Source organism: Lutra lutra, chromosome 10 (assembly GCF_902655055.1).
Source record: "Lutra lutra chromosome 10, mLutLut1.2, whole genome shotgun sequence".
Taxonomy (NCBI): Eukaryota; Metazoa; Chordata; class Mammalia; order Carnivora; family Mustelidae; genus Lutra; species Lutra lutra.
The window spans coordinates 85,729,320-85,746,085 of NC_062287.1; the positions used below are offsets into that span (position 1 = coordinate 85,729,320).

General features: G+C 35.0%; 1 protein-coding gene across 3 annotated transcripts in view; it reads left to right on the forward strand.

Moving 5' to 3' along the window:
• QSER1 (glutamine and serine rich 1) overlaps nucleotides 1-13,578 on the forward strand; it is a 77,301-nt gene extending 63,723 nt beyond the window's left edge. For all 3 annotated transcript variants that reach the window (XM_047691143.1, XM_047691145.1, XM_047691144.1), the window contains 5 exons: nucleotides 1,216-1,353; nucleotides 3,817-3,914; nucleotides 7,676-7,828; nucleotides 10,572-10,667; nucleotides 11,678-13,578. In XM_047691143.1, coding sequence (XP_047547099.1) covers nucleotides 1,216-1,353; nucleotides 3,817-3,914; nucleotides 7,676-7,828; nucleotides 10,572-10,667; nucleotides 11,678-11,818 — 626 coding nt within the window. In that variant the 3' untranslated portion in view covers nucleotides 11,819-13,578. The remainder of the gene's footprint in view (nucleotides 1-1,215; nucleotides 1,354-3,816; nucleotides 3,915-7,675; nucleotides 7,829-10,571; nucleotides 10,668-11,677) is intronic.
• The last annotated feature ends 3,188 nt before the right edge of the window (nucleotides 13,579-16,766 follow it).

Genomic DNA, 16,766 nt, shown 5'->3' on the forward strand with positions numbered 1-16,766 from the left:
GAGTAGAAAAAAATTAACAAAGAATCTATTGTTTTAGGCAAAGTCACCCTCCTAAAGTGGATTGAAAGGGATCTATTAGTAAATTTCTTAGTGCTGACCAGAAAATTCCCATCTTGACTGGTTAAAGGTTACATTTTTGGGGTCTTAAAACTACAGTCAGATTCGGTGTTACTAAGTCTTGGTGGTTTACTGACTTGGGGCCTTAATTAAGTGACACCATTTTGGACTTGCAGTTTTTTGTTGTGTTTTTTTTTTTTTTTTAAGATTTTATTTAATTTTTTGACAGAGATCACAAGTAGGCAGAGGCAGGCAGAAAGAGAGAGAGGGAAGCAGGCTCTCCGCTGATCAGAGAGCCCGATGCGGGACTCGATCACAGGACCCTGAGATCATGACCTGAGCCGAAGGCAGTGGCTTAACCCACTGAGCCACCCAGGCGCCCCTGTTGTGTTTTTTTTTTAAGTTATGTGTTTGAATGAAAGTAAAAATTGACACTTTTCTAATCTTGCAGTTTTTGCCATTGAATTTCAGTGAAATTTTCTCTCTGCGTGGGCCGTTTTATATATATATATCTATATATATAGATATATATTTATTTATCTATTTATTTATTTTAATTTTGAATAAGCCTTGGCTCTAGGCCAGAATTCTACATAATTTAAGTGTAGAAGTAAAAAAGAAAATATGGCTGTAGATAAATTGTTAGATGTCTTAGGGTCTCTTTAATCTAAGGAAACCATGAGTTTTCGAGTAGCACAAGCTGATGGCAGATGTCTATGGTGGGGCCAGGGAAGAAGAAACAGGTCCCTCCGGGGCTGATGTTTACAAATGCTGGGCTGTTCTTGGGCTTCAGAGTCCCCTGGAAACCCTTAGAAGTATATTTAAGCTTCATTACTACTGCTACTACGCCCTACCAACCTATCCCCCCGCCCCCCAAAAAAAGATTCTATTTTAGTAAGTCCAGCAGTCTGGGTTCCTGGTTTGGTTTGGTTTGGTTTGGTTTGGTCTGGTTTTAAAAGCTCTCTAGTGATTATGATGTACAAACCAGCTTTGGGAATCTCTACCCTGGGGTGTTTTTAAAAGCCAAATGGGCAGAACTGGGAATTTGAAGAAATTTTATCTACAACGTTTTTTCTGTTTATAGGCTCTTGTTATAAATAAGTGTTTTTAAAGTTATCAGGAAGGGTATTTAATATTTTGTCTTTTTTACTCTCCCAGAATTTGATCCTCCAGCTCCCTTTGTCACTCGTTTTTTGAATACAAGAGCAATGAAGGAAACCTTTAAGAGCTACATGGAATTGCTTGTTAGCATTGCTTTGGACCCTGACACAATGCAAGCCTTAGAGAAGAGCAATGGTACAGTCTGCTAAGTAGTGCCTTCTTGGTAGCGCTTCCTGGATCTTTATTCTTGTCTATTAGCTGTGCACTTAATATATGGATTTTATAATAGATACCTGTACATTGTCAGCTTACAAATCGGTGATATGGTTTCTATAAAGTAATTCTATAATTCATGAATTGTCAATACTTGAACAGCTTTATATAACTACTTTCCAGTCTTCACTACAGGTCTGTCTTACATGCAAGGTCCGGATGTCAATATATTCTGTTTTCTAAGAATTGGAAAGATGAACTGGATAATAGTGGCAGAAGGATTAAAATTTTATATTGGTGTCTAGTAAAAGATACATCACAGAATAATTATTTTCTAATCAATTAATAGTAAATCCATGTATTATGTTAATATTCATTAATATTATTCCTTTATACTCTTCCTTTAGTAACTTTTTTTTACAGTAAAATAGAGATGAAATTAATATCTGAAATAAACTGGTGACCCGTGTATTTAACATTTACCCCTCAGCTACTATGGCATTCTCCAAGGACAACTGAAAAAAGGGAATGAAATGATTAATGAGCCAGTTTCCATTATCCTTCTATCAAAATGAATTGTGTGCATGTATGATCAAAAGATAGTAACAAAACCACTAACAATATACTTCAATAACAATATACTTCAACAACAATGCCTAATAATATTATTTCCACATACTTTGATATACATTGTTCTGTTTGATCCCAGAACAATTCACATAGCCATTTTGTAGATGACAATAGTGAGGCTCATAGAAGTTAAGTGACTTGCTTAAGAGCCCACAATTTGCAAGTAGCCGAGAAATGATTAAAATACAAGGTCTAATTTCTGGTGCATCATTTTTTTGACCATATAATCAGAGGCAGTAATCTGTACGTCAATCATTTTAAAATCATGTAGAGCTAGAAGAGATGTTAGAGATGACCTAGTCTAAAACATTTACTTTGTAGACTAAGGTTCAAAGAGATTAAATATATTTCATAGAGTTATAGAACAAGTTAATGGTAGAATAATCACAATTAAAACCCAATACTTAATTCCCCATGTCTGCATTTTTGCCATTAAATGTTTTTTTCACTCAATCAAAACTCCTTGCATCATAGAATATACATATCTTAGTACTGTTGATTCTGGAGTAGTTGTATTTTAATTGATTTTTTTTTTATATTGCTTATCATTGTTTTTTTATTTTTCTCCATTTGCTATAAGGGGGAAAGACATTAATTGTTCTATTTTTAAAATAAGCCATAAATGTTTAAAACTTTTTTTTGTGAAATGTAAATTCTTACAGTTTTTGAAAAGGTTTAGTCACTACTAGAAAGATGTAACTATCAAGGTGTGGTATAGTGATCTTAGAACTCATTCCTCACTAAGGACTTGTTCTTCAATTAAAAGTGTTCTTTTTGTGCTTGTGTTTGTATTCCAAATACAAAGAATCATTTTATTCAGCTACAAAATTAGCAACCAGATTCTGAGGGTTACATTTTCAGAATATTTTCAGAAAGGTTATTAAAGGTGATTAGTGTTATGAAGTATATTATTATGCTGATAAATTTAAGAAATAATCGAGTAACCTAAAATATTTAATACAGCACCAAAAGTAATAGTCTGATGAAATGCTTTTCTTAAAGGAGCTTAAAGTTTTTCTAAAGTTTCTTTAGAAAAAGAAAGTGAAAAGTTTTAGTTAGGAATCTTTATCATACGTTTATTCTCCCCTTTTCTGAAATAACTATTTGGCTCTTGTGTTTTTGAAACTGGATTTTGATCATTTTTCTTCCCATACTTTTTCTTTGGCCCAAACTGAAATTAAATTAAGAATTTCATATTTGTGGTGTGCCTGCACGGCTCAGGTGGTTAAGTGTCTGCCTTCAGCTCAGGCCATGATCCCAGGGTCCTGGGATTGAGCCCCTTATTGGGCTCCCTGCTCAGTGGAGAGCCTGCTTCTCTCTCTCCCTCTGCTGTGCCCCCTGCTTATGCACTCAAGCTCTCTCTCTCTGTATCAAACAAAACATAATATAAAATATAAATATTTTATAAATATATTAAAAGAATATCATATGTAGTATTTTATAAAATTTTATAATGTCAGACAAATCTGTATTTTATAATCTGATTATTATTTGGATGATAAATGAGGTCTAGAGAAATTAGGCAATGTGCTTACTGGTCACTTAGCTGTCATCAGTCAGTTCTAGTGGCAGAGACAGGGCTAAAACCCAGGGCTTCTGATCCTGTCATCCTGCTATGCTGCTTCTTGCTTTGCTTGGCTACTACAGACCTATTTTTTCAACTTAGCTTTTGTTCAGAAAGCTACATGTCCAATATTTTAAAAGTAATATTTATATACACCAGTGAATTTGATGTCATAACTTTGAGGAAAAGTTGAATTTTCAGCAAGTTTTTGTGTTGATAATTTATCCTGTTAAACTTTTATCCTGTTTTAGATGAGCTACTTTTGCCTCATATGAAAAAAATAGACGGCATGCTGAATGATAACCGAAAGAGACTTCTTTTGAATCTTCATTTGGATCAGTCATTCAAGGTATTTCCTTCAGATTATTTATTAACAAACTCCCTGACAATCAAAGCCTTAAGTGTAATAGGCAGAAAATTTATGAAAGTGCTTCTCAGCTTTGTTCAGTTTTTCACCCAATGAAAATTTGATTTTTATTCATTACGAGTCTGGTTTGCTTATCTTTTTATTTTATTAAGTCCTTTCTTAGTGTTAATCATTTGCTTTTCTCTGCTTAAATTCATTTTTTAGGCTTTATATTCATCTAGAATTCATTCTACATAATTTCCAAATGCTTTCAAAAGTACTTCCTTTAAATTACCAAATTTTAGTTATTTTTCTTTTAAACCTTTCAAAATTTTCATATTTCATCTATAATTATAATTGGGCTTTCCTTAGCAATAGTTATCAGAATTCCCTTACATGCCTGACTTACTCAGTATCTGAGGAAAAACTGATCTTAACATAATGGCAGATATATATGGGAACTCTAAAGTGGTTTTGGTGTTATCAGAAATAGAGAACAACAAAAAGCTAATCTAAACACAGAAAATTTATCACAGAAGCTACTTCATAGTAAAAAAATTCCTAGCTTTTCTTATTGAAAGTATAACATAAAACGTTTGGAATCATTTGATCATATCTACCTTGGGAGAAGTTTTTTTTAATACATTTGTATAGCTTTTTATTTTTATCAAGAGACTATTTTTACAGCAGTTTTAGGTTCACAACAAAACTGAACAGAAAGTACAGAGAGTTCCCATCTACCACACATGAACAGCTGCCCCCATTATCAACATGTCCCACCGAGTGGTACATTTGTCATAACTGATGAACCTACATTGACTCATCCTTCTAACCTCAAGCCCATAGTTTGCATGCCTTGCCCATGGTGCTGTACATTCTGTTGGTCTGGAGAAAAGTGTAATGACTATTGAAATGTCCTGCTTTAGTTTCACTGCCCTGAAAATCGTCTGTGCTCTATTCATCCCTCCCTCCGTCCCCACCTAACCTCTGGCAACCACCGATCTTTTTACTATCGCTGTAGTTTCATCTTTTCCAGGATGTCCTGTAGTTGAAAACCATATTATATGTAGCCTTTTCAGATTGGCTTCTTTCATATACTAATAAGAATTTAAGGTTCTGGATGTGAGGGCGATCTGGCTGCGACATCTGTCACCCTATTGATCGCCAGGGTTGATTTGGCTGATCTGGCTGGCTAGGCCGGTGTCGCCTTCCTCCCTCACAGCTCTGTGTGTGTCCCTCCCAAAGCTGCACACTCTGTCAAAGAGGACGATCTTCCCCGATAGAGGAGAGGACTGTTCTTCCATCAAGGCTATACAAGTAGCTGCTCTCCTCTGCTAGAACCTGCAAACAAGCTCTCAAGAATTTGAGGTTCTGGGGCACCTGGCTGACTCAATCAGTAGAGCATGTGTTTCTTGATCTCAGGGTTGTGAGTTCAAGCCCCACATTGGGCATAGAGCTTACTTCTAACAATAAAAAATAAAGATCTAAAAAATCACCTGTTTAAAAAAAAAAGAATTTTTTCTACCATGTCTTTTATGGCTTGACAGCTCATTTCTTTTTATCAGTGAATAATCTTCCATGGCCTGACTATACCACAGTTAATTCATGTACTGAAGGACTTCCTGGTTGCTTCCTAACTTGGCAGTTATCAGTAAGCTACCACGTAAACATTTGTGTGCAGGTTTTTATGTGGATATAAGTTTTCAACTCATTTGGGTAATTTGTACACCTTTTTCACATCCCTGTTTTATCTGAACTCCACATAAAAGTAAAAATTGACTTCATTTTAGCTAGGTGGAAATTAAAGCTCTGAGATTGAGTTCAAAATTAAATGACACCAGAGGTGCTGCCCTGGCTGGCTCTGTCAATAGACCATGTGACTCTTGGTGTTGGGTTGTGAGTTTGAGCCCCACATTGGGCACAGAGATTACTTAAAAAAAAAAAAAAAAAAAAATCAAAGTTTGATGGCACCAGACTACTAATAGTCCTGAATAGATTCTTCACTGACATGCACTTGCAGAGAAAAAAAAGTCAAAAGGTAGTATGAAACCCAATTCTAAGAATCTGGTCTACTGACTCCTAGTCCAGTATTTTCTGCAGAAAAGAGAATGTTATTGTATGTGTGTTTTCTAAGAATTTACTGAATCTTAAAATGGCCAGTTTTGGCTACCCATTTTATTTTTAAAGATTTTTTTTTTTTTTTTTTTTTTTTTTTTAAGTAATCTCTACACCCAACATGGAGCTCAAATTTACAACCCCAAGACCAAAAGTCACATGTTCCACTGACAAAGCTAGCCAGGCACACATTGGCTAACCATTTAGAAATGTTAAACTGATTCTCTAATAACTTGTATTAAAATTAAGCCCCATTTGGAATTTAATAGATTCAGTAGATATTTAAATCTTATGCAATTTTATGATGAAAAGCTGAAAAATTAGTTTTCATATTCTTCTTTTCAAAGAAAATTTCTAATTTTGAAATTACAGTTATTACTTTTGATTTTCATTTATAGCAATTTGTATTTCAAAGCCAAGATACGTGCACAGTATTTAAAATAATAAAATATTACAATAGTAGATTATAAAAGATTAAAAGATTTTCTGTTCTTTAGAAATAATACCATTACACATGAACTCAGTAATTTAAGGAATCCTAAAGCCTTTTGAGGTTAATCGTGTTCTGTTTTCCTCCGAAATCCATGTGCTTCCAGTCATCTTTAGTGTCTTGTCACAAACGGTGCTTGAGAACTCATAGTCTGGAAGAGAGTTGGTCCTAAAGGTTGTAACTGATTATAAAACAGTGTATCTTATCAAATGGGGACTTCATTCTGAATAATAAATATACTGTGAGCACTTGAGCCCTTTTAGTGTCAAAGTACTAAATGACAGTAGTAACCAGTTTAATCTTTTAAAATAACATTGGTTTGTTTTGTTTTGTTTTTTTAGGTAAACTCTGTCCCCAGCTGAGCCAGCCAGGTGCCCTTAAAACAATACTTAAACTAGTTAAATTTAGCTACAAATATCATTCAGTTATTATTTGTAGTTTTTCATGTCCAGATGATTTGCCAAATGGATAAGGACAAAATATGCCAGTGACTTTTTAAAGAGTGGCCTAGAATTGGTTTGGTTTTGTGGCCACTAAGTAAGTCATCAGTGAGTAACTACCATGTCATTGTGGCCAGAAAATGCGTCAAAGTCTGTTTTAGATTCTTTTTATACAACTGAGGTCAAAAAAATCAGAGAGGTAGTGAAGCCAGAGAAGTATTGTAATGCAGCTTGTTTTCACTGTTCTCATCAGGGAGAGATCCCGTTCATCTGGGATTAGATGCATTCTTTATAGCAGGGTGTGGCCAAGAGGCAGGGTGTTGACAGTGGTTGAATTGGTAGAGCTTTGAAGAAACTTGTGTCCCTCTTTCTCCTACTTTGAAGCCACAGAGAGCATTTCTAGAACTCCCTGGCTTGTTAAGGAGTCCCTACTGGGCCATGCGCTATTGGCATAGAGCAGGTCATAAGGTAAGGTTCATCCAGATTCAAGGGACGAAGAAATAGATTCCACATTTTGATGGAAGAGCTACAAAGAATTTATGGCTCTGTTCAATACCCATGTGTATTTCTATATGGTGTATATTTACCATACGCCATCTATATACATGTGTGTACTATATATGAATGTATGTATATGTTTCTGTATTTTTTAAATAAGTTGAATAGCAGGAAGTTAGTTAGTTTTCTTCTGATGTCAGTTATTTTTCTTTATTTTAAAGAATGCTTTGGAAAGCTTTCCCGAACTAACGATAATTACTCGAGACTCTAAAGCAAAGAGTGGGGGTTCTACTATCTCTAAAATCAAAATGAACGGCAAAACTTACAATAAGAAGACTCTAAGGACTTCTAAATCAACCACCAAATCTGCACAAGTAAGTGTATATGGATTGTTACAATTATACCTTTTCCAGTTAATATAATTCCTCTTTAGGGGCGCCTGGGTGGCTCAGTGGGTTAAAGCCTCTGCCTTCAGCTCAGGTCATGATCCCAGGGTCCTGGGATAGAGTCACGCATCGGGCTCTCTGCTCAGCAGAGAACCTGCTTCCCTCTCTCTCTCTCTGCCTGCTTCTCTGCCTACTTGTGATCTGTTCTCTCTGTCAAATAAATAAATAAAATCTTAAAAAAAAAAAAATATATATATATATATATACATATATATATATATATAAAATTCCTCTTTAAAATATTGAAACAGGGGCGCCTGGGTGGCTCAGTGGGTTAAAGCCTCTGCCTTCTGCTCAGGTCATGATCTCAGGGTCCTGGAATCAAACCCCGCAATGGGCTCTGTGCTCAGCAGGGAGCCTGCTCACCCCCACCACCACCCCGCCTGCCTCTCTGCCTACTTGTGATCTTTGTCTGTCAAATAAATAAAATCTTTTAAAAATATAAAATAATAAAATACTGAAACAAAGGGCGCCTGGGTGGCTCAGTCGTTAAGCGGGCTCAGGTCATCATCCTAGGGTCCTGGGATTGAGCCCCGCATCAGGCTTCCCTGCTCAGCGGGGAGCCTGCTTCTCCCTCTCCCATTCCCACTGCTTGTGTTCCCTCTCTTGCTGTATCTCTCTCTGTCAAATAAATAAGTAGAATCTTTTTTTTTTTTTTTTTTAAGATTTTATTTATTTATTTATTTGACAGAGATCACAAGCAGGCAGAGAGGCAGGCAGAGAGAGAGGAGGAAGCAGGCTCCCTGCTGAGCAGAGAGCCGGATGCGGGGCTCGATCCCAGGACCCTGAGATCATGACCTGAGCCGAAGGCAGCGGCTTAACCCACTGAGCCACCCAGGCGCCCCTGTAGAATCTTTTTTAAAATAATAATATAAAATATTGAAACAAGCAAATACTTTATTTTTAAAAAATAATGTAAAATATTGCAACAAGCAAATACTTTTTTTTTTTAAGAAGTTACTTTTTTTTTTTTAAGACTTTATTTATTTATTTAACAGAGATCACAAGCAGGTAGAGAGGCAGGCAGAGAGAGGGGAGGGGAAGAAGCAGGCTCCCTGCTGAGCAGAGAGCCCAATGCGGGGCTCGATCCCAGGACCCCGGGATCATGACCTGAGCCGAAGGCAGAGGCTTTAACCCACTGAGCCACCCGGGCGCCTCTTTACTATATTATTATTAACTGTGAAATCTTTTCAGGTAGAAAAGAGCAGCTTTAGCTCAAGGAACAGAGACTTGGTCTTATTTTGTTTTTCTCCATTATCCATCATAGTATCTGTATGTAGTTAGTGCTTGCAGATTTTTTTTTTTTTAAGATTTTATGTATTTTATTTGAGAGAGATTGAGAGAATGAGTGGGAGGAGGGCCAGAGGGAAAAGCAGACTCCCTGCAAAGCAGGGAGCCAGATGCAGGACTCCATCCCAGGTCCCTGGGGTCATGACCTGAGCCACCCAGGCACCCAGTGCTTGCAGATTTTAAAAATAGATGAATAGGCAAGGAATTACCCAAAGACTGTACTTACATTTTCTGTATTTTTTTTGTCATTAGATACAAACGCATACAGATAAGTGAATGTGCACATATTTCATAAGATTCAGTATTCCATATCTGTAAAATTATTGAAATTGGAATTTACTCATTCTCAAACATTGTCTAAATTATTGCCTTTTTAGAAATCAGTTTAGCAGCATATCTATTTCACAACAAAAATATCCTCTGTAGAAACACATTTACAAATGCATAAAAACGTATGCTTTTGCTCGTTGCACAATTGTAAGAGCAGTCCAGTTAAGCTTCACCGGTGGGAAACTGGATAAATAAAGGGCCATCCGGATGATGTAATACTATGTACTTTTTAAAAAGAGCCTCGTTCATTCTTTCAGTAAAATATTTTGAGTGCCTGTTGTGTGCCAAATATGGTTCTAAGTACTAGGAATAGAACTGTGAATAGTGGCCGAAATTCACTGCCCTCATATAATTGATAGCGGTAGGGGTTATATGTGATAAGTAGAAAGATATACAAGTTTTAGTTAGGTTAAAAACAAGTTATTAGGGGCGCCTGGGTGGCTCAGTGGGTTAAAGCCTCTGCCTTCAGCTCAGGTCATGATCCCAGGGTCCTGGGATCGAGCCCCACATCGGGCTCTCTGCTCGGCAGACAGCCTGCCTCCCCCTCTCTCTCTGCCTGCCTCTCTGCCTACTTCGATCTCTGTCTGTCAAATAAATAAATAAAATCTTTAAAAAAAAAACACAAGTTATTAAAAATAAAGTTGCAGAACAATATGTGTAGTAGGATTTCCTTCCCATTAGAGAATTGGTGTCATTAATACATGTTATACATGCGGGGAAAATGGAAGGATATATATCATGCTTTAAACTATTATCTCGGAAGCAAGAGATTATAGGATTCTTTTATTTTATAAGTCCTCTTGTATGTCTACTGTTTAAATTTTTTGAAATATTGTATTTATATTCAGAAAAAAGGAGTGAAGATTCTAAAATACAATTTAAATTCTAATTTTTAAGCCTCTTATCTATATTTAAGCCTATATCTAGCAGTATCAGTCATTTCATTTTTAAAATTTCCATTCAGGCTTCTGGTCTAATATTTTTGTAAAAGTATTCAGAGCTCAAATATTCCATGAAATAAATATGCCTATAAACTCTTTTGTTTTTATAGGAATTTGCTGTTGATCCAGAGAAAATACAGCTGTATTCTTTGTATCATTCACTCCATCATTATAAATATCATGTTTATCTGATATGTAAAGATGAGGTAATTTTTTTTCATTTATTTAAAAAAGAAATATTTTTCCGAACTTTAAGGAGACTATAGCTGTAGTACTTTTTAGTGTCTTAAAGAGAACTGTTAAACACATGTGTCTGTATTGTCTTATAAAAAATGTTCTCCTGAGTGTCTCCGTTATGTGTTGTGCTCATACTAATCTGAGGCTCTTACAGAAGCTGTAAATGGTAATGTTTTTAAACTGTTTTGCTTGCTTTACTTTGCCATAATAAATGGGACTTGATTTCATTTTCTTCACTCATAATACATAATGATCCTGCTTTAATTCACTTCAGTCACTGCTTTGATATCCTAGCGTCTTCCTTATCACTGGAATGGCCTTGTCCCACCTCATTGCTGAGAGAAAGGGGTTTTTGTGTGTTGGCAGGAAGAAATGATAGTTAAAATTTAATTGTAAGTTTTAGGTATCATAATTTAAGTTGCTCAGGATTTATATATGACAACAATACCATTTTGTGGCTGGAAAATAATGATCGATTTCCTCAAAGCTTAAACAGCTGTAGGTTGTACTTTTTTGATCATCACTACCAATTGTTTAACTGAGAGTTAAGTTGGATTGAGGCTACACTTGAAGCATTTGATGATAATCAGTGGAAAGATGTTCATAAATCTAACCTCTAGCAAAGGAGAAAATAAAGATGGTTGTGCAAAATATGATGACTATTTTTACAATGCCTTGAAATGCAGGACCCCAAAATCTGTCACTTAGCTTTTAACACAACTGGAAGGAATTCAGAAAGTTTGAACCATTTTTTTTTCTAGCCTTCCTCTTTGCCCTTATGGAGCTAGAAATGACAGGATTAGACTTCACCCAAATTTATTCAAAATAATCATTCTCCATGGATGAAATTTTTTTTTAATCAGTATTTGTAGGTATAGTCATAAAATCCTTTTCATTCAAGATACAGAAACCATAAACCCTTATGAAGAGCTAATAAAGTGAGAAGTATAAGCTAATGTGGTAATTCTCTTTATTTTAGATTTCTTCTGTGCAGAAAAGAAATGAAGACTTAGGACAGGAAGAAATTGTTCAACTTTGTATGAAAAATGTAAAATGGGTGGAAGACCTATTTGAAAAATTCGGAGAACTTCTAAATCATGTACAGCAGAAATGTTCCTAACATTTCCACAAAGGTTCCGTCTGTGTTATAGCACTAATGAACTGGCAGAGGCGGCGGGGGGGGGGCACGGGGGGGTAGGGTGCCCAATAAGTGAATGTCAGGCACACCTGCTTTGCTCATAGAACTTACTGATGACCTCTGCTCAAGGACAGTGGTGCTGCCCAGGAAGTCAGTCCTTTGGAAATGGACCTAAAATCCCACCACATTTTTATCCTAATGAATGATTTTTCTATTTTGTAAACCATTGGGTAACTGAGTTTTATTTTCAGAAATGTTTTTTGACAAATGATGAAGCATGCACTAAATATAATTTTTCTTTATTGCTAGAGAGATAACACTTAAGTAACTTGATTATTTTTTTCCTGACTCTGACTAAACACCAGAACGAAAGAGAGGTGGCACCAAATGCCTATGTTTATATTCGTGTCTGGCCACAAAACAGAAAGTATTGTACATTATGTAAACAGATCTGGTGTGATGTGACATTTTGTATGAGAATATCCTCAATTTAAAATATGAAATTCAGAAACTGCATTCTGCTTTACGAACTCCTTTTACTCTTAACATGTTCAGGAAACTGGATGTGGAATTGGTGCAATTCTAGGACTGCTTTTTGTGTCAAATTATATTGTAATGAAAAAAACAATGACATACTATTTTCCCTATCTCAAAGAAAAGTATTTTCCTTTATACTGTTTTTTCCTTTGGAAAAATTTTCAATTGTACATTTTATTTCACTAATAGTTGTATTTTTCACAAGGAAAATGTTGTGGTTATAATTATGTTTGATGTATCTGTACTACACTTTTCATTATTTTCAGTAAATCTTATTTAGTTATATATTGAATTTCTATTGTGAATTCTATCTTAAGGTAACCATTTTTGTTTATACAGATTTGCTTCAGTGTTATCCAGAATATGCATTCAATACTAGAATTAGTGTAGCTTTATAAGTGGAGTTGTGTTAGACACTGCAGTCATTTTCTAATTCATGGAAATCAATTCCTTACTAAACTAGTACTTGAATAACCGATTTGTCAAAATCAAAATTAACCACCATTATACATTTGGAAGAATAAAATTTATAATTAGGCTACATGCAGTGTTAAACACAGCTTACCTGACACTTAGAACTGGAAGTGGTAGAACTCTCCTTTTGGTGCCTTTCCAACCTTTATACATGCTGTTGTAGCTTCCTTTAGTTTGATAGCTAGTGTTTCCAGTAGTTTAGCTGAGACAGTGAATGTATTAGGTTCAACATGACCTTTTGTTTTATTTGTGTTTGCCAACAGGATGCCTTATTTGTTTGAGAAAAAAAGATTTACTAGTGTCCTTCTTAAACGATCTCCTTTTTTAGGATTCTAAAGAAGTTGTTAATCATCATACTTTTTATTTTACCACCATTTAGTGCCTTAAGTCCTATCAAGAAAGCAGTGTTCCTGCTCATTGCCCAAATAAGACATGCTTATGTGGACATTGCTATTGTCTTGATTTTGAGTTAACAGGCCAACTTCTTATACTTAAAACCTTGGTAAACTGGCAAAAAATTAAAGATAATATGTGACTTGATTTGAGAATAAGACATTGTAGCATTGGGTAGGAAATGAGTATTTGAGTTAAGCTTACATATTTATTTCTAATGGTTATCTTCTTAAAAGCAATAATCCTTAATCCAACAATCTTCATACCTGCCATTAGACAAGGTAATAATAGAAGTTTCTTTCAATGGTTAAATATTCCGTTTCTGAAAGTTTAAACAGTTTATTTTGAAAACAAAAGTAACCTAGATCCATTTTGCCTAACTCAGGTGAGATGTATCAGCAGTGAGAGCATCATAAAATTGATTTCGCCAAGTGGAGAAGAGTAGGAAGCAGCCATATTTCTTTCTGATACTGACTCTGGACAGAATTGGTTTCTTTCATTTCCAAGGTGCAGAGTAGAGAACTATATCTCCTAATGTAGTGTTATACGTACATGTCTTTATTCCCCCAGCTTACTTTCCTGAATCACTGATGGTTAAACATTTTTAAAAGCCGTCGTGCATTTAGGTAACACTTGAAATACATGTTTGAAATCACTAGCCATGTCTCCTTCGTAAGGCCCGTGGAAAACAGGAACATTTCCTTAAAGTTGATCTTATCTTTCCTATAGAAAATAATCCATTTCCTTTTCAACTGCAGTTGCCCTCAAAATGTTGGCAGTGTATTCATTTTAGTAAAACAAGTATTTTCATAAAATCAGAGGCCAAGTCTTTGATAACTGCCTGCAAGAGACCTAGTTGTTTTGTACCATCTTCTCTCATGTGATCATATATTATAGACAACGACATCGAACTTGGACCTTAGCAAAAAGTGGAACTCTTATTATAATGTCCATTCATGAGTCCTTTCTTTGTATGAAGTTGAATAAATACCTAGCTGATTAGTATTCACATTCCTTGCCAGGGAGTTTGAAATTTATTATCTAGAAATAATTTTAGGTTGTAGATAGAGTTAAAGAGGTAAAGCACATATTGCCACCATCCAGGAAAACATTTTTATGTAAGATTGGACTTTCCTCCCTACAAATACCTGGAAATAATTTAATATAAAAAATCACTTTGTGTTGGTGTTTATTTCTAGTTCAGATCAACAGTTATAGAAGGGACTTCCTTGTTCCCATTTTCATGATAACCCAGTTTCCACTTATTTGATCCTCTAATGAAGTCACAAATTTATCGTGACTTATGAATTATCATGGTAAGTCAACAATAGAAACCGTCCATTTTTCTATTATACTATCAAATAGAAAACATTGGTGAGATGGAAAAATCCTGATTTAAAACAGCTTAGAAAATGTTCAGATTACCTTTAAGTTTCTAAATTTCTTTAAATTTCTAAAACTGAAAAATGAAAATTACAGGTGACTCATACCTTATTACTCTTTTCAGAGCTTTCCTCACTTTTTAAAAAAAATCTCACTTTCCTTTTAATATATATATTTATTTTTGTTGAAACAGCTGTTTTCCAATGTGTGATTTTGGAGATAAACCCATATAAAACCAATATAGCAGCAAGGTTATTGAATCAGCTTTGGGTCCCAAAAGTTGCTTCGGATGTGCAAATTGTGAATTTTTACTGTATTTGTAGAATACAGCTTTTGTTTTAAACTGTAGTTCCATCTGCTTCTCAAAAATGCTTTTCAAATAGAGTAAACTGTCCCAGGATAACTGCTTCTACCTGTGTCGACTGCATTTGACACTTAACTGCACAAATGAACAATGTACACTATTGGTTGTGCATTAAATTACATGTACAACTTCGGCATCTATGTTCACAAATGCATGTTTTCGAAAATCACCTTTATTTATAAGTGACAATAATTGAAGTTAAGGATACAAAGAAACCTGCATTTGTAGCCCAGAGTTTTAAGTGGTCCATAATACAATGTATGGAAATGTGAAAGACAATTTTGTATATTTGTTTGTTACTAACTCAGATCATTAAAATGAAAACAATTTTTTAAACAACAAAATCAGAATGTTTTGAGGTTTTTGGTTTTTTTTTTTTAAGAACTGAAAACTGAGGTATTTATTATCCAAAAGCATCATCACGTTATAAATTCTTCACACAACAGAGCGTGTTATAAAGTCCTAAACAAAGTTATTAGGAACAAGTCTATATAAGCTATTGAGTAGATAAAAACCAGTGTATCCTGATTCCTTAATTTTCAGAATAATAAGATCCTACCTTTATCTTCATATGATATTTAAAAACTTTATTTCAGGTAAATATATATTCAGCATATTTGCTGTGCTTTGATTAGTTTTTTTAAGTAATCTCTAAGGGCACCTGGGTGGCTCAGTAAATTAAGCATCTGCCTTGGGCTCAGGTCATGATCCTGGGGTCCTGGGATCAAGCCCCACATCGGGCTCCCTGCTTGGCAGAAAGTCTTCTCTCCCTCTCTCTCTGCCTCTCCCCTTGTTCTTGCTTTCTCTCTCTCTCAAATTAATAAAATCCTTTTTTTAAATAAATAAATAACGTAATCTCTACACTCCAGCATGGGGCTCGAACTTACAACCTGAGATCAAGAGTTGCATGCTCCACTAACTGAGCCGGCCAAGCACCCCAGTTAGTTTTGATTATAAAAGCATTTTCATTCCTTGACTTACTTTATATTGTTCAAAACTAAATCTAATCAATGATCAATATCAAAAAAGATTTTAAAAATCTGTAACATTGCTGTTTTATTTTCCATTCATTGCTAAAACTGTTCATTTTAGAAAATAGTCATTCAAATACCTTAGAAAAGAGTCATTAAAATTATCCATATTGCAAACCTAAATGATAGCACTTCTACGCTGCTTTGTTAATGTCCTGTTACTTTCTGGTTCTTTTTATTATTCTTTTTTAAAATGAATTTTGTATCTCAGGAAGCTTTCTAATATCAATTATTTAACCTGAACTTCTCAAGGAAGATGTGAAAGAGGATACTTCTCTTTGTTTTCCATACGGAAATGTTTTTATTGCCAAAAAATAATAAAGCTACATACTTATTGTTAAAAAAAAAAAAGTCAAAAAATATGAAAGTGTAAAGAAAAAGGTAGAAACCACTTTCTTAACTCTTGACATCGGTGTAGAATATGCTTTTAATCACCAGTCCAGGATGGATCACAAAATTAGGTATTATGGATGGGCCATTTTCTGTGGTGTGGCGCTTTTTTTTAAATGTTATTTTACTTAGATTCAATCAATTAATATAGCGTATCATTATTTTCAGAGGTAGAGTTCAGTGATTCATCAGTTGCATGTAACACCCAGTGCTCATTACATCAGGTGCCCTTCTTAATGCCCATCACCCAGTTACCCCATCCCGTCACCCACCTCCCCTCCAGCAATCTGGTGCGGCTTTCAGTAAATTCCTAGATTTCAGAGACACTTGTGTTTAAATGAAGATAAAGTCACATTCC